Source organism: Pagrus major, chromosome 7 (genome assembly GCF_040436345.1).
Source record: "Pagrus major chromosome 7, Pma_NU_1.0".
Classification (NCBI taxonomy): Eukaryota; Metazoa; Chordata; class Actinopteri; order Spariformes; family Sparidae; genus Pagrus; species Pagrus major.
In genome coordinates, this window is record NC_133221.1 from 1,733,996 (window position 1) to 1,752,007 (window position 18,012).

Below are 18,012 nucleotides of genomic sequence, written 5' to 3' on the forward strand. Positions count from 1 at the left end.
ATGCAAAAATCAGAGCTGTTCCTCTACCAAGCCTTCTTCTGGCTGATGTCCGCTCACAGGAGAATAAAGTGGATGAGGTGCGACTCAGGCTCACTCAGAGACTGCTGTGAGCACATCTTGTCAGAGACGTGATTAACCCCTCACATCCCGGATCAGGCTATTGTACTGGACGGCCGGACCTTGTTCAGAGCCGACAGGCCACAGGACTCCAGTAAGAGGAGAGGACGAGGGCTCTGTGTCTACATAAGTAATGATTGCTGCTCAAACGCAGCTGAGGAGGACGGACAGTGTCATCATATTTCCCTGCTTCATCTGCCTACTTTCTTCCAGCTGATCAAAAGGGTCAAACCATCATCAAAAACTGTTAAAGTGTGGACAGATGAAGCCGCAGCAGCCGTACAGGACTGTTTTAAGTGTACAGACTGGGAAATGTTCAGAGAAGCTGCCACTCAGGGTAACAACATCACTCAGTGACATCATATATCAGCAAATGTGTTGATGATGTGGCGATCACAAACACAGTAAGATCGTTCCCCCAACCAGAAGTCCTGGACGGACGGAGAGGTGAGGGCTCTGTCCAGAGACGATAAAGCTACCTTTCGGTCAGGTGACAAGGAAGCACACATCACTGCCAGAGCGAGACTGGGAGCTGGCAGCGAGGAGGCAAAGAGGAGACATCAGCAGAGGCTGGAGAGGGACCTCAACACCAACAGCACTAAAGATATGTGGCAGATCATGTGTGAGGCCACGCTGCCGGATGAGCTGAACTCAGGTTCTGCTCGCTTTGACCTCCTCAGCAAAGACTCGGCTGTGAAGTCTACTCCGCCTCCAGGAGACGGGCCACTGTCAGAACCACAACACACTGTACACCCATGACTGCACTCCCAGACATCAGGAGGACTCTGTTGTGACGTATGTGGACGACACCACCGTGACATGAGGGTTCGTCTGTGGTGACCGGACTAGTCTGTACGAACGAGAGACAGCAGGATGGAGACGGACCGCTTCTGGAGCAGTGCTTTCATGTTCACTTCCTCTCTCACACCCACATGACACAGAACCATCCGATGAGGAGCCGGCAGAACCAGAGAGGCAGATTCAACAGGTCACCGTTACTGCCTGCAAGTCTGCAAATGCAAATATTCTAACATGTAAATAACTGTGCAAACACAAACATGTAGATGGTTTCCTGTGCACACACTGCAAATACATTCCTAGCAAATTAACTCCAACCCATGAAATGACTTGACTTCTGAACTTTACATCGTCGGCCGCAGTAGAAACAACGATGAGAGTTCGTGTCGGGAGGAAATCAACAATCCTGCAGAGCGGTGCACAGAGAACGATCTACTGCTCAACGTCAGGAAACCATCGAGGTCACTGTTGATTTTAGAAAGAAGGAGGCAAAGACTCACACTGCTGTCCACATCAGTGGAGCTGGGGTGGAGCAGCTGAACAGTTACCATCACTGAGAACCTTGTCATGGTCATCACACATCGTTTACTCAACATTTCACAAAGCTTTTAAGGTGTCACAAAGCTTTTAAGGCGGTCTGCATGGATGTCAGAGGTGAGGATGTGAAGTAGTGAAGTTGCAAATGTACCAGTTTGGTGTTTGACCTCTCTGCCTCTTCATCTTCGGTTACATGAATGTGATTTAAAGCAGTTCGGTGTTAAGTCTGTGTAACCCATGTTGAAATATGACATAAATAAGAAAAAATAGTTTAAAAGCTGCATAAATAAGTCTAAAAGTTAAAAATGATTCATTTAATGTAAATTAATTCATCAGAGTTAATTAAAAATGTTAATACAACAATAATTTAATGTTGCGGATTAAAAGGATGTTGACAGAAAATTCATGTCGCTGCCCCTTTAAGGGACGAGTGACGCTGGACGCACACCTCAGTGACGCTGGACGCACACCTCAGTGACGCTGGACGCACACCTCAGTGACGCTGGACGCACACCTCAGTGACGCTGGACGCACACCTCAGTGACGCGGCAGCAGACACCTGAGGGAGCGGGCGGAGGAGAAATGGAGGGAACGAGCGGTGGTTAATAAGCAGAGAAAAGAGTGAAAAAGTTGATTTTGCAGTTGAAAAACATAACTTACCTGGTCGGGAACTGACGGGGACTTTATGAAAACTAAGCCACGCCGGTTTTGGTGAGTTTTGTGTTTATTTTCTTGCATATTTACCGTGTTGTACTTTTTTTTCTCTGGCGGGGAGCTAACGCTAAAAACGTAGCTGTTTACAGGGAGATGCTCCGCCATAAACTGTTAACCAGTTAATATTTTGGGTTTATGAATACGGGGCTCCATTTGTGCCAAAAATATGTCGCCATGCGCGCTGTCTGTGTCTGCTGAGCATGTGAGAAGACATTTGTCTGTCTATAATATATATATATATAAACGTTGAACTGTGCTTGTGTCATTTGACTTTGTCATTACATCGTGTCGTCATGATGTGTCATTTGACAAAGTGTTGCTATGATGTGTGTTGTGATGTGTTGTTTGACAGTCATTATGATGTGTGTTATGGCGTGTCGTCTTGACGTCGTTGCTATGCGTCGTTACTATGCGTCGTTACTACGTGTCGTTACTACGTGTTGTCTTCATGCGTCATTTGACAACGTCGTTACTGTGCGTCGTTACTATATGTCGTTACTACGTGTCATTACTACGTGTCGTTACTACGTGTCGTTACTACGTGTCGTTACTACGTGTTGTTACTACGTGTCGTTACTACGTGTCATTACTACGTGTCGTTACTACGTGTCGTTACTACGTGTTGTCTTCATGCGTCATTTGACAACGTCGTTACTACGTGTCGTTACTACGTGTCGTTACTACGTGTCGTTACTACGTGTCGTTACTACGTGTCGTTACTACGTGTTGTTACTACGTGTCGTTACTACGTGTCGTTACTACGTGTCCTTACTACGTGTCGTTACTACGTGTCATTACTACGTGTTGTTACTACGTGTCGTTACTACGTGTTGTCTTCATGCGTCATTTGACAACGCCGTTACTATGTGTCGTTACTATGTGTCGTTACTACGTGTCGTTACTACGTGTCGTTACTACGTGTCGTTACTACGTGTCGTTACTACGTGTCGTTACTACGTGTCGTTACTACGTGTCGTTACTACGTGTTGTTACTACGTGTTGTCTTCATGCGTCATTTGACAACGTCGTTACTACGTGTCGTTACTACGTGTCGTTACTACGTGTTGTTACTACGTGTCGTTACTACGTGTCGTTACTACGTGTCCTTACTACGTGTCGTTACTACGTGTCATTACTACGTGTTGTTACTACGTGTCGTTACTACGTGTTGTCTTCATGCGTCATTTGACAACGTCGTTACTATGTGTCGTTACTACGTGTTGTTACTACGTGTCGTTACTACGTGTTGTCTTCATGCGTCATTTGACAACGTCGTTACTACGTGTCGTTACTACGTGTCATTACTACGTGTCGTTACTACGTGTTGTTACTACGTGTCGTTACTACGTGTCGTTACTACGTGTTGTCTTCATGCGTCATTTGACAACGTCGTTACTATATGTCGTTACTACGTGTCATTACTACGTGTTGTTACTACGTGTCGTTACTACGTGTTGTCTTCATGCGTCATTTGACAACGTCGTTACTACGTGTCGTTACTACGTGTTGTTACTACGTGTTGTTACTACGTGTCGTTACTACGTGTCGTTACTACGTGTCGTTACTACGTGTTGTTACTACGTGTCGTTACTACGTGTCGTTACTACGTGTCGTTACTACGTGTCGTTACTACGTGTCGTTACTACGTGTTGTTACTACGTGTTGTTACTACGTGTCGTTACTACGTGTCGTTACTACGTGTCGTTACTACGTGTCGTCTTGATGCGTCGTCTGACAACGTCGTTATGCCTGGCTGCTGCCGCGGTGGCACCGGGCGCCTCTTCCCCGGCTCAGCCTTCGTGGTCGGCGGAGGGAACCTCCAGCAGAGCTGTACCACTTCAGTACTGTCCCCTAACACTAATTTATTTTTCATGCATCACAGCCTACTAACAAGAACAATCTGAATAAAAGTCAAAATATAGAAGTTTCACACAAAATTACACTGGAAACACAGGGCCAACTGTCACCAGTGTCCATTGCAACAATGCCCTCCAAGAAAAGTCCCAATTCTGGCAATAAACACGGTTTGTGGCTTGTTGCATTAAGGAGTGTCCACTGAACTTCAAAGTTTACTGAGTAGCAGCCAGGCATAACGACGTCGTCAGACGAGGCATCAAGACGACACGTAGTCACGTAGTAACGACACGTAGTAACGACACGTAGTAACGACGTAAAGACACTGTCAAACAACACATCACAACACTCATCATAACAACACTTTGTCAAATGACACATCATGACGACACGATGTAATGACAAAGTCAAATGACACAAGCACAGTTCAACGTTTATATATATATATATATATGTATATATATATATATATATATATATATATATATATATATATATATATATATATATATATATATATATATATATATATATATATATATATAGACATAGACAAATGTCTTCTCACATGCTCAGTAGACACAGACAGTGCGCATGGCGACATATGTTTGGCACAAATGGAGCCCCGTATATGAACTGTGAATGTTTTAAAAGTGTATACGCTGTGTAAATGAAAGATATGTGCAGTAGTTGTGTGGGAGACGGAGCCGTGAGTTAAAAGAGACTACGCTCCGCCACCATTTTGAGATGAAAAAGCACCGTAGCAGTAACGTTACAACTCAGAGACCGTGAAATATTTGTTTGTGTAATTTGAGGATTTAAAAAGAGATTTATTGTGTTCATGTCCTGTTACACAGGTCAGGTTTTTTGCTTGGTTTGATGCTCGGTCGGAGCGAGGATTGTTCTGCACTGTGCTGGCGTGCACATGCACAGACGGGATTCAAGATGGCGAGCTAGACCCAGACCGTCATCTCACCTTCTCCATCGCATCAGTGAGGAAATCTTCTGCATGGTGACTCGCTGCCAGAGTGGTAGGAGTATAAGAGTTAGTTTTGAACTGAACTGAGAACTGATTGAATTATTATTTTTGGACTGAATCGAACTGAAACTTTTCATCGAACCGAACACTTGAGCTCATATTTTGACTTGAACTTGAATTGAAGGTGTCATACTTTTATTTGCATATTGAGTTCATATTTTTGAATGTGATTTGAAATGACTGTGGTCCACTTTGATGTGATTGTGTAATTGAAGGTATTCTCTTACCTGTAAAAGAGACGGAAAAGAGTTAATTCAGGAAGAAAAATAGGAATTCCAAAATAGGTGTAACCTTGGAGAAGAGAGACTGGTCTAACTTAACTTAGATTAGCTTGACTAAAGTGACTTAGGTGAATTAAAGAACAAAAAGAAAGAGCGAAATACCTTTTCATTTATTATATTTACCTCAATATTAAGAACCTGCAGAGTATTTTGTTTTGTTTTGTGTGCTGTATTTTATTTGTGTGTTTTGCATTCAGTAAATTGCCGGCCTTTTGTATTTAAAGCAACGGTCTCTGGTGTAATTATTTTTGCTCCCCACTCCGTAGAACCTAGAACTGGTCCAGTGGCGCAGTAAGTGGTGTGATACCGGTGCTACATCTGCCTTCACTTCGATATGATAATCAGGGCCATGAAGCGAATTATAGACTCTGATGACACACACACCTCGACGATTAACGGGTTTATCCCCTGTGACTGTCTCGGTCCGAAGCGGGTCAAGAACAGGAGGCGAAATATCTCTGATGTGCATTTGTGGACGAATGTGGTGACAGACAGCTCCATAGTGATTTCACATTGTAACTTAGATTTTGATATTTTATTGGCGTACTTCCTTACATCTCTGGGGATTTATAGCGCCGTGGATGCTGCCACAGACACAGCATGGGTGGCTGACTGTAGGTCAGGGTTTGTACCTCTGCACGTCTGTTTTCAGGGCTGAAGGTGACGTTTGTCCTCACCAAAGAAAACATGAACTGGACTGAGGCCCAGAGCTACTGCAGACAGCACCACACAGACCTGGCCAGTGTGAGGAACACGGCAGACAACCAGAAGGTAAAGGACGTATCGAGGGACCGACACTGCAAAAATCAAACATAAATAGATAAATGTAGGCGTAAATTAATGTTTCTGTTATTTAATTTGCTCCTGTGTGTATTTACCTTTACAGTTAATTCACACATTTATCAACTTTTCCATGTTATTATTAATTTGTTCATTTTTAAATGTATTTCTGTGTTAATGTCTTTATTCTTTCCCCTTTGTGCTTTAGCCTCTGTTTATTTCCACTAACGTATTTATTCTGTGTTTTCTGTGTGACGGTGACGTGCTGACGGCTGTCACGCTCACTGGGGGTCTCTAGAAGATGAAGCCTCAGTATAGTTCGTGTCTGTTGTTTAAAAACCAGCTCGGCACTCACGCGGGTCTCATGACGGCTACGGTAGCTTGAATAATACTGATGTCAGGCACTGAATTTGATGACATAACTGTTCACAAATGAGAAGCAAATGAGGCTGGAAAAAACCGTAGCCGGCACAGAGCTGAGTGTGTCGGGGGGGCGAGGCCTCACTGATGACTGTATAACATACAACTTTATCCACTGACTCATATTTCACAGAGAAAGTGACTCTGAGACTGACAGTTTCCTGACTGACAGCGTTAACTGTTGCTCAGCTAACAGTAGTTAGCAGTAGCTCAGTTAGCCGTTCAGCTCCTCTCAGGTGACTGTGCTCTGACTCGGAGCTCCGGGCGCTGTGGGGTTTTTCCACTGTCACTTTGGGCGTTGCTGAGTCGATCCATGCAGCGCCGATTTGCATTACCAGTTTAACCACGCCTGGTAGGGCCGCAGTGTGCCGGCCCACCTCCAAGCGGGCTGCGCCGACCCGTGACCACCCCCCATCTCCCCCTCAAACAAGCCTGTGTTGCGAGACTCAACTCATGTCTGAGCAGGAAACCTTAGAGAAAGGCCTTTTTAGTTGGTTTTGTTTTTCTCAGTGGTTTTGTAGCTTCTCACTAAATCTTTGTGCGTTTGTTTCTTCCTGCTCTGTGTCCACACCGAAGTCAGGAAACAGAGGAGATGTGTGTTTTCCTCCCGGGCCAAAGTTGTTTGTGCTCGACTCCTTTGCTTTCACCAGCAGTAATGAAGCTGCTCGTGGGAGACTTCAGCTCGGTCTTGAGAAGCTGCAGCTTTATTTACCCACAACTGAGGCTCCACTGCACATTGAAGTCGCTGCTACCTGCCCTCTTTTCCTGCTGCTGCACTCTGGCCCAGCTCACACCCTCCCCTCTCTCTATTTCATTTCATTGGAAATTAAACAAGTTTTCCACTGAACTAGTGGAGCTTTTTTTAGGATCTGTTTTTCCATAGCACTGAGAGGAGGAAGAGTTGGATATGCAAATCCCTGCCACACCGGGCTGACTGTCAGGTCCAACAGAGCGGAGCCAGGCCGGCAACAGCTTGTTTACACCTCTGGTACAGGAGCTTTGGACTGACAGGTCAATAACAGACAACGATACATAAACACATTTTGTTGAGGCTCATATCAATGATCAGTCTGAAATAATGTCATTTCAGAGACGACTGGCTGCGTTTAGTAGCCTGATAGAAGAAATGAAGGATTGAGAGCTGCTGTTTCTTCTCCCCTCAGGGATCAACACAGCTGAATACACGGCTAACTAGCTAATGGTAGCTAAAGTTGCAGTTAGAAGTAGTTAGCGGCCTCCAAAATATGATTCAGATCAGAATCCTGGTCGGGGCGTCTGTAAATCAACCCGGTGAGCCTGAGACTGTCCCGCCTGGTCCTGCCCTGCTGTGCTGTGAATGGCTCTGAATCACAGCCACCTCATGCATGTAACAAATCAGAAACACATAAAGAAATGTAAAAAGAAAACACAGACATAAACCAGTAGATTTCTTTACTCATTTATTTGTTTTTGATTGTGGCGGTGCCTGTCCTCCATAAAGGAGTTGGTACCCAGATAAAAACACTTCTGGATCGGCCTTTTCAGAGACTCCTGGAAGTGGTCGGATGGACGTAACTCCTCATTTCGGTTCTGGAGACAGACACCAAGGGAACCTAATAACAGACGTGGGAAGGAGATTTGTGTGGCGGCGAACTTTACCAACGCTGGAGAATGGGAGGACTGGAACTGTCACCTGAAGAGAGCGTTCATTTGCTACAGTGGTAACTTTTCATTCACGCTGTATTCAAATGTAAATTGAGGCTTATTTTAACACAGAACGCAGGGCGTAACTCAACAAGCGCCTTTTGGAGATATTAAGGACAGTGAATGTTTTGTATCTCAGCTCAAACAGAGGCTGAAGGACCAGGGGGTCAGTGAAGGCATCAGACTGAGCTGGAGGAAGCAGTCAGATGGAAGGTCTTCCACAAGGAGGAGGAGACAGAGAAGAAGAAGACCCGTCCAGAAGAGGACGAGCTTCAATATGGAATTACTGCGTCCGTTTACTTGAAAGTTTTTTTTTGCTTCGTCCTTTAAAAAAAAACTAAAGTTTTGTCTCCAGAAATATTTTGCAGTCTTCCTTTAATTCCCATGATTATCATAGGTACCATTGTTATGCTGCTACAGAATGAAGAGTCGTTGTCTTTCAAATGATTGTGAGTGCGTACGAGAGGCTGTAAATAAGCAGCAGTGCTTTGAGCTAAATGCTACTGTCACCATGCTAACACGGTCACAGTCTCAATGCTTTATAGGCGAGTGTTCACAACTGGATTCTTCACTATGGCAACCGCAGCTGAGGCTCATGGGGGTTGCAGTATTTGGAGGCATCTGAAAATGACAGATAAAAGATGTCAAAGTCAGAGTCAATATCATTGACATCAGTAGATGGACCCTTTTCGTGGTTGTACTTTGTGTTGAGTGTGCAAGCTAATAAACTGGAGCTTGAATCAAGAGCTGTGCGCATAATTCCTGTCGAGATGACCCCCGGTAGCACTGACGAGGCTACAGCCCCCAAAGTCCTCAGGCCGGACTTCAAGGTGCGTGACAAACATGTTTCGTGACAACAACAACTGAGGGGTTGTTTTTTTTGACGGATCTGCCAACACTCCTGTTTTTTCCCATGTCTCCCTTTAAACAAATCATTTCCTGGAAAAATACCTGCAGAATAGACGTGTTCTTTTCATGAAATGCAAATAGTTGTTCACATGACGTCAAATGATTCTGAGGCGCTGTGAGCTGTTTAAGCTATTTCAACAGATGCGAGTCTGAATGCTCACATCAGAATGAACAGAGAGCCAGTGAAGATGGACGTAGTTCTGCTGCTCATCTTGGCTGCATCAGGCAAGTAGTGATTATACATATACATATATATATTTCATGTATAGTGTTTATATTTTTTAGTGGGAGAGGAGTGGATTTGTTGTGAAGTATTTGATAATTTGTTGTATAAATGAAACGATGGGAGAAGTTTAGAAGGTAAAAGACTCTTTAACAACTGAAGCACAGAAGTTTTTTTTAAAAGACGTCACGAGCCCAAAGAGTTGGGAACGCCTGGTTTAATATATAATGATGTATTGTTGTGTTCTGTTTTTAGGTTTATCGTGATTTTAATGTAAAATGTTGATCTAAAAAACAATTAAATGTACTTTAAATGTAATAATAATAATAATAATAATAATAATGCATTTTATTTAAAGGTGCCTTTCATAGCACTCAAGGACACCTTACAAAACACACATAACATAACAACAGTACATCAGACAATATAATCAGGTAACATTGGTGTGGAAGTTAAATAAATAAATATGAAATGCAATTACATAGTGCAATAATACAGTAGTACAATAATACATATATATAGTGTCAGAAGTGTGAATGTCTGGTGGGAGAGAGTTCAAAGGCTGGAGGCAGATGGGCTGAAAGCTCTTGACCCCGTGGTGGTTGGGTTGGCAGATGGGGCAAAGCGCTGGATGGTAGAAGAGGGTCGGAGAGTGCGGGATGGTGTGTGGATATGAATAAGTTCAGAGAGTGCACCTGAACACACAGAAATGTGATGTTTCAACAATCTCACGTTGTTGTTCTGTTGTTCCTACAGGGCTGAGCGCTGTCTCATCACATGTTCACCGTCAGTACCATTTTGTTTCTGACCTGAAGAACATGACTGAAGCTCAGAGGTACTGCAGAGAGAAATACACTGACCTGGCAACTATAGACAACATGGAGGACGTGAGGATCCTGAACGACACGGCAGATAAAAACCATGTGTTCAAAACTGTGAGTTCACTGATGTCTTTCTTTAATCTCAAAGCCATTTTTGACAAACATGTAAATGACACGCAGGTTGAAAGTTTTGCACTTCCACATTGGTGTAAAGTCAGTAGATACATTTTGAAGTAACATTTTGAGGTACTGTACTTGTACTTGAGTATTTCCATTTACTGCCACTCTGTACTTCTACTCCACTACTTCTCAGAAGGACATTGTAAGCAGCACTTTAATCTGGTGTCTGATTAAGGTGCAGCTTGAATCTAAACTACTCCTACCTCTACCTCTAGAAAATGCCTCATATTTATTTGTTTACAATATGAAATGTACTCATAGACTATATGTCTACATATGTCTATATATGTATACAACGCTCATTCCAAAGAAGTTGGGACGTTGTGTAAAATACAAATTAAACAGAATCGGGGAATGTGATAATTTGCTGATCCTTTTTGACATAAACTCAATTTAAAACAGTACAAAGACAATTTATTTATTTCATGTTCAGCTTCACTGATTTGTGTAAATATATGTCTATTCTGAAGCGACGCGTTTCAAACAAATTGTGACGGGGCAACAAAAGCCTGAAAGTTGTTGTGTTGGAAGCTTCCACAGGTGAACAGGTTCATCGGTAACAGGTGATCGTATCATAATCGGGTATGAAAGGGGCGTCCTCCAAAGGCTCAGTCGTTCACAAGCAAGGATGGGGCGAGGTCGTCAAACACATGATTGTATAAATGATTTTACTACATGAGCTCAGGAGCAGCAGGACTGAAGTCAGTTCTTTGCAAATGTTTGCATTGTGTCTTTATTCTACACAGCGTCCCAACTCTTTTAGAATCGGGCTGTGAAGTGTTTTTAATATAAAACTCCCTCGTTGTGTTTCACCAGACTGAGTGTCCCTGTTGAGCTGCAGTGGATGGAAACAAAAGGAGGGAATGTTGTATTAGAAAGCCTGTCACTTTGGAGGATATGAACTGGATCTGTGTCACTCAGACTGCTGAAGCCTCAGATTAACTTTTGAGTGTATATTGTGTTGCCGTGTAATAAATGTGAGGCTAAAGAAAGATATATTAAAATATTGCTTTCAGTTTTTCTGGATCGGGCTGTATGATGACGTGAACAGCTGGAGGTGGTCACTGTCAGACACCAGTTTCTACAAAGACGGGGAGACTGAGTTCAGACAGTGGAGGACTGGAGAACCAGACAACATTAACAGTAGAGAGCACTGCACACTGATGTTTGGTGGACGATGGTACGACTCTGATTGTAAAAGTCGCCTTCAGCCGGTCTGCATGGATGTCAGAGGTGAGAACATTCAGTGAAGTTTAAAACACACCAGTTCAGGTTCTTGAGCTCTCCCTCATTATTTGGGCCGATACAGGATCAGTCAGTCAAACTTTATTTACAGCACCTTCCATCAAAGTTAGTACAATTCAAAGAGCTTTACAGACGACTTACAAGCCAATAAGGCAGCAATTAATATTGATGATTTGACAGCGATGCAGGTGAGAAAGAGAAAAAGAAGCTTGTCAGTGATGAATGACTTGTTTGGGTGGAGCAGATAGAAGAGCATTGTAATAGTCCATCCTGCTGGATTTAAAAACATGCTGCAGTCTCTGAGTCACTCAGACGGAGACGTGGCCGCAATTTAGCTGTTTCAGATAATAAAAGGCAGATCTGGCTCCACACCCCACATGAAAGCAACTGAGTACATGTACTCTATTACTACGCTACTTTATTTACTGTGTAACTTTATAACTCCACTGGATCTCAGAGGGAAAATGATGTATTTTTGAATTGACTTCATTTACTCAACAGCTGTAGTTACTTGTTACTGTTCAGATGAATATAAACATTAAAAAACATATGAGAAGCTTATAAAAGACAACACATTGTTATATATTGAACTAGTTCCCAACCTTGTTGTTTCTTTCTGCTGGTGACCTCTGACACAAAGCTCTGTCTACTGGAGCTTCTTGTCATGTTTCACATGTTCATGTGTTGTTAGTTCCACCAAAGAAACATTTCCCCACTAAACTTCTCACATGGTGAAGTCCAAAGAAGTCAGATGATCCAATGTTTTATGTGAAAGCAAATATTGGAGGAAAGTTAAAGAAAAGAAAAACTGAAGACAGATTTGTGCATCAGAACTTTTTTCTTTTCTTTCCTCTCCCATCAACCATCTGACGAGCCCTCAGATGTATCTGGTGACCCTTCAGAGGGGCCCGTATGTTTGTGTTTCAGAAATCTGAGGAAATATTCACATGTAGAAAAAATAATGTGTCAATCTATTAGATGTAGATTTTAAGGATGTGATTATTAATGGGGAGAGACTGAAGAAATACTCAGTAACATTTATTAAGATGATCATGTCTTCCATTTTTATTTTACAAAGTCATTAATTCAGTGGATTTATAATGCTGTGAATACTGCCACAGACACGGCATGGATGGTAAACTGTATGTTATAGTACCTCTGCACAGCACTGTGCTCGGTTTTCAGGGCTGAATGTGACGTTTGTCCTCATTGGGACTCTCATGAACTGGACTGAGGCCCAGAGCTACTGCAGAGATCACCACACAGACCTGGCCAGTGTGAGGAACACAGCAGAGAACCAGAAGGTAAAGGACGTGATACCTTCAGGACAAACAGCCTGGATCGGCCTTTTCAGAGACTCCTGGAAGTGGTCAGATGGAAGTAACTCCTCATTTAGGTACTGGGATCAAGGTGAACCTCATGGTGGGAATTGGGCTTGTGTGGTGGCACACTTGGGCAGAGATGGAAAATGGTGGAACGATCTCTGTGGCCGGAAGATACCGTTCGTTTGCTACAGCCCACGTGAGTGTTAACTCTTTATTCAACTTGTATTTATATTTGTATTTTGGTTTAATTTAGCATCAAATGTCCTCAATGATAATGTAACAAAAACAACACAAAACATAAAGTTATGGACAGAAAATAAAATGTAAACACTCCTGATGTTTATCATTGACATGAAATTATCTGTAAAGTTAGCAAACAGATGCCACAGATGGAGGACAGAGCCACATGTTCCCTGTCACTGTTCAGACTGATGAGTCAATATTTATATGAACAGATGTTTTGTAGTTGTAGAATGACACAATGGACTTAATGCAGTGGTGTAACAGTATGAACGACTGTGTGTTTGAATACAGCTGCAGTTCAGACAACAAGCAGCAGCAGCACCACATCCAGCACCACATCCAGCACCACATCCAGCACCACATCCAGCACCACATCCAGCACCACATCCAGCATCACATCCAGCACGCCACCAACATCCAGCACGCCACCAACCTTCAGCATCACATCCAGCACCACATCCAGCACCACATCCAGCATCACATCCAGCACGCCACCAACCTCCAGCATCACGCAGCCTGACGCCGGTGAGTTCTGTTAATTGTATGTTACTGTGGGCATTGTCTACACTACATACATAATGAGATATTTTACTTCAGCTGCAGTCGTAAATCCAACTCCTAATCTTGCCTCGGGCACCAAAATGGCGAGAGCCGGCCCTGCTACAGATGGAGGACAGAGCCACATGTTCCCTGTCATTGTTCAAACTGATGAGTCAATATTTATATGAACATATTTTTTTCACAGTCCCTACGACTACAAGGCAAGTGATCAAAGTGCGTCTGGAGAGAAAGGACTCCTCTCTGGATCTCAACGACCCTGCTGTGTTGGAACAAATGTTGAAGGAGGTAAATCATGTTGGACCTTTCTAATTTTATACACAAACAGAACAAATTCAAATAAAATCAGACTTTGTTGATCCCCCGAGGGAAAACTCAGCAGAACAAGAAACAGTGTGAAGAGGTAGGAAACAGATAAACATGACATGACCTGAGCATTGTGTAGGAAGCTGTGCACGTACATATGTGCAGGATTAAAGAGCGTAGTCGTGCCACTCTGCAGGCCTGACTGAGGCACAACTGTGACTCGTTAAGAGTCGACGCTCAGCACAAACTTTACTATCAGTTTTAGAAAAGCCAGAGCCTTTACAACAGAAGAAAGAGGAGGAGAAAGTCAGAAAGGACAGCAGGCCAACAGGGCGACGCCATCTTAGGGAACAAAACATGTGAATATATAAATGTGATGCAGAGCGCTCCTGAAATAGAGGAAAATATAAAGAACAGTGCAGAATGTAATATCTCTATGTGAGTGATGATGCTGAGGAGGTTTTATCAGTTCAAACAGAGGCTGAAGGACCAGGGGGTGGATGGAGACGTCAAACTGAGCTGGAGGAAGCAGTCGGATGGAAAGGTCTTCCACAAGGAGGAGGAGACAAAGAAGAAGAAGAAGGGCGAGCTTTAAAGGGGCACTACGTAGTTTTGGAGAAGAAATTCAAACTCAGAATTTTAATATTTACAATATTAATGAGGTAATAATACAAACTCAGAAACATTTATCTTTTCCATCAGTGAATAAACAAGCTGTTCTCAGAGGAGAATAAGGTCCCAGAACACTGTCTGAAGCTAGAGAGGTGGCAGGGTCCGCCACATGTAAACAAAGTAAAACAGTATAAACTGTGTTGTCCTTTAAGGTCAGTTTGTTTATTCAGTTTATTCAGTCATGAAAACAAAGAGTTTGTTTATTTAGTTTGTTTAGGCAGAAAAAAAAATCAGCCAATGAAGATCTTTCTCTGCTCATTAACATTTCTTCACCAAAACTACAGAATGCTCCTTTAATGTTGAGTTTGTGTGAGTCTTTCCTCAAAGTCCTCATGTAATGTGTCAGAATAGACCTGCAACATGTGGATGAACTGATCAGTCACATGAACTATTTTGATCATCAGTTAATCCTTTCAGTTATTTGTCAACTAAACGTACCAAATATTCTCTGGTTCAAGCTTCTTCAATGTGAGGATTTGATGTTTTCTTCTCATATATGATCATAAACTTAATATCTTTGTGTTTCAGACTGTTGGTCGATTATAACAAGACATTTGAAGTGATCTCATTGGGCTGTGGGAACTTATAACAGACTTTATTCACTCTTTTCTGACATAGATGAGATAATATACTGTGTGATGAGATAATATACTGTGTGATGAGATAATATACTGTGTGACGAGATAATATACTGTGTGATGAGATAATATACTGTGTGATGAGATAATATACTGTGTGATGAGATAATATACTGTGTGATGAGATAAATGACTGCAGGTTAGATGAGATAAGAACTGACTGGAGGAAAGTGCAGTGAAGAAAACATTAAAAAGATGAGCTTTAATGTTTGAAGAATCTTTAAAATGAAAAGTCTTTGTTCATTTCAGAGTGATATTCAGCACCTCACCTTTCAGTCTGTTGAGCCAATCTGTGTGTATTTACAGCAGCAGCCTCTAGTTGGTTGATTCAGAATGACTCTGATGTTGTTGCTCCAGCTAACAGGAGCTAACTGGCTAAATTAGCACTCCTTCAGTTTGCTAGTTGAAGTGAGGCGGGCGCATGTGATTGGCTGATGGATGACGGGGGCGGTGACAACACCACTGTCAATGAAATGTGAGAAATGACAGAGTGAAATAAAGTGTGTCCTTATAAAAAGTGTGAAATTAAATAAAGAAGTGTGGTTTGAGAAAATGTCAGAACAACTCTGAGTTTTTTTAAAGTCTATTATGAAATGAAAATAATATCCAGTTGATGTTTTTATGAACGTGATGATGAGTTAACATTTCATAATGAGTTGAGCTCAATCATTTCTTCAGTTATTAAACTGGGTTCATTGATGAACATATTCGCCTCCATAACGGCCTCTGTGATCTGCAGCCCTCTTTAGTACTTTACTTGAGTACAAAATAGTAATTGTATTGTAAATACTTTGTATTTCATGCTACTTTATACTTGTACTCCACTACATCTCAGAAGCAAATACTATCAGCTGTGTTTACTAGTTACTTTGCATATTACGCACCTGAAAACCACGTATCTCCAGATGTGTTGCTGGTGAATGTTTGTGATGAACTGAAGGATGAAGTGTTCCTTCATGTGTTCAGAGAAATCTCCTTCTTAAACTAAATGAACTCTTTAAAAACCCTCTTGGATTAGCTGCAAAATGCATCGTCACAGCTGAAAACAGGCTGTTTTTCTGCCTTTTTACAGATGCGTGGTTCTCACAGGACGGCCACAGTACAAACACATGATGCTCTGCTGTAGATTAAACGAGCCAACAGTGTATAAAGGAGTTAAAATGAGCTCAACATTAAAGACATGAAGCAGTAATATCAATCCACAAACATCAGATGTTAAAACACTGACAGGGAACATTTTACTTTTTATACTAAAAGTAGTATTGTCTTTCTTTTTTCAGCGAGAGAGGGAGAAAAAAATACATATATAAATATATACATACACACGCATATATACATACATAGACAGACCTATACACACACACACTTTGGTACATACACACACATACATGCATGCATGCACATAAACACATATATAAGGCCTGGGGTGATTATAGTCATATTCCGTCTTACTGCTTCAGTATAATAATAATAATAATAATAATAATAATGATAACAACGATAATAATAATAATAATAATATTGACGATATTAACTGTCAAAATATAAATTAAATTATATAAATACAACTGATTAATTCCTCGCTCTGAGTGTGGCATTATTGCTATGTATATATGTATATTTCTTGTATTTTTGTTTTGTTTTACTACTATTACTATACTACTATTACTATTATTATTATTATTATTATTATTATTATTTCTGCATATTCTGAACTTTGAATGGGAGCAGCTGTAACACAAGCAGTTTCCCCTGAGGATAATAAAGTATTTCTGACTATCTGATTCTGATTCTGATATAAAAGTAGTATTTGCTAATAATATTTACATACTTTTACCTAAGTAAGAATGCCTGACTTTAACTATGAGTGGAGTACAAGCACATTGTGCCAACGGTACTTTGTATTTTGTATTTTTTGTTGAGTGTCACTATCTCTGACAGCCCGTGAAGGCAGCATCAGTGATGTCATCACGTCCTGCTGTTACCATGGACACGGAGTCAGCGCAACAGACACCAGCGTCAGTTAGTCGCTCCGAGCTGAAGCCGGACCGGGTGAGTTACACTGGTTATAATGTAGTTATATAACATATATATAATATATAGTATATATAATATAATATTATATATATAATAGTTTTGTCAGAGTTTCACCGTCACTCGTGTTTGTCCTGTTTTAACGAAGATACCTCAGCGTTTGCTAATGTAGCGCTAGCTAACGTTAGCATCATTAACGACAATCTACCGGTAATTTAACTGATGAGGTCGGATGTTTTTTAAATGTTTTTTCCAGCCTGACTTGTTTAACAGAAGTTGTATGTTACGGACCAGTTTCATTCCTTTTAACAGCCCCGATATTGTGTTTTTATCTTCATTTTATTTGTTTTAATACCCATTGAAAGAGTTTGCTAGCGACTGGGTGCAAGTGAAGAAGTGCAGGAAATGAAGCAGCAACACACCTGCGTTCAGGACCGACACACACAGACAATACACACAGAGCACCCGTTCAAAAGTCACCCACGACTAATCGACTAATCGTCGTGAAGATTAACCAATTAAAAACGTACGACAAGTTGAATAAGTTCACACATTTGTTTTGTTTTTTAAGTTTCAAACCTGTAGAGTTTCATCTCTGAGGGTGAGGACGGCTCAGAGGTAGAAAATGGATGATT

The 18,012-nt window shown here is 41.7% G+C and overlaps 1 protein-coding gene and 1 long non-coding RNA gene across 2 annotated transcripts; both read left to right on the top strand.

The window, feature by feature from the left end:
• The first annotated feature begins 1,984 nt into the window (after nucleotides 1–1,984).
• LOC140999196 (uncharacterized) lies at nucleotides 1,985–5,563 on the top strand. Its single transcript, XR_012179483.1, has 2 exons — nucleotides 1,985–2,163; nucleotides 4,878–5,563. It is a non-coding gene; the product is annotated as an uncharacterized lncRNA (long non-coding RNA).
• A 5,563-nt stretch (nucleotides 5,564–11,126) lies between these two features.
• On the top strand, nucleotides 11,127–15,907 carry LOC140999276 (uncharacterized). Its single transcript, XM_073469600.1, has 5 exons — nucleotides 11,127–11,589; nucleotides 12,787–13,122; nucleotides 13,461–13,694; nucleotides 13,915–14,015; nucleotides 14,503–15,907. The coding sequence occupies exons 1-5, from the start codon at nucleotides 11,520–11,522 to the stop codon at nucleotides 14,626–14,628; spliced, it is 867 nt and encodes a 288-aa protein (XP_073325701.1). The 5' UTR covers nucleotides 11,127–11,519; the 3' UTR covers nucleotides 14,629–15,907.
• The last annotated feature ends 2,105 nt before the right edge of the window (nucleotides 15,908–18,012 follow it).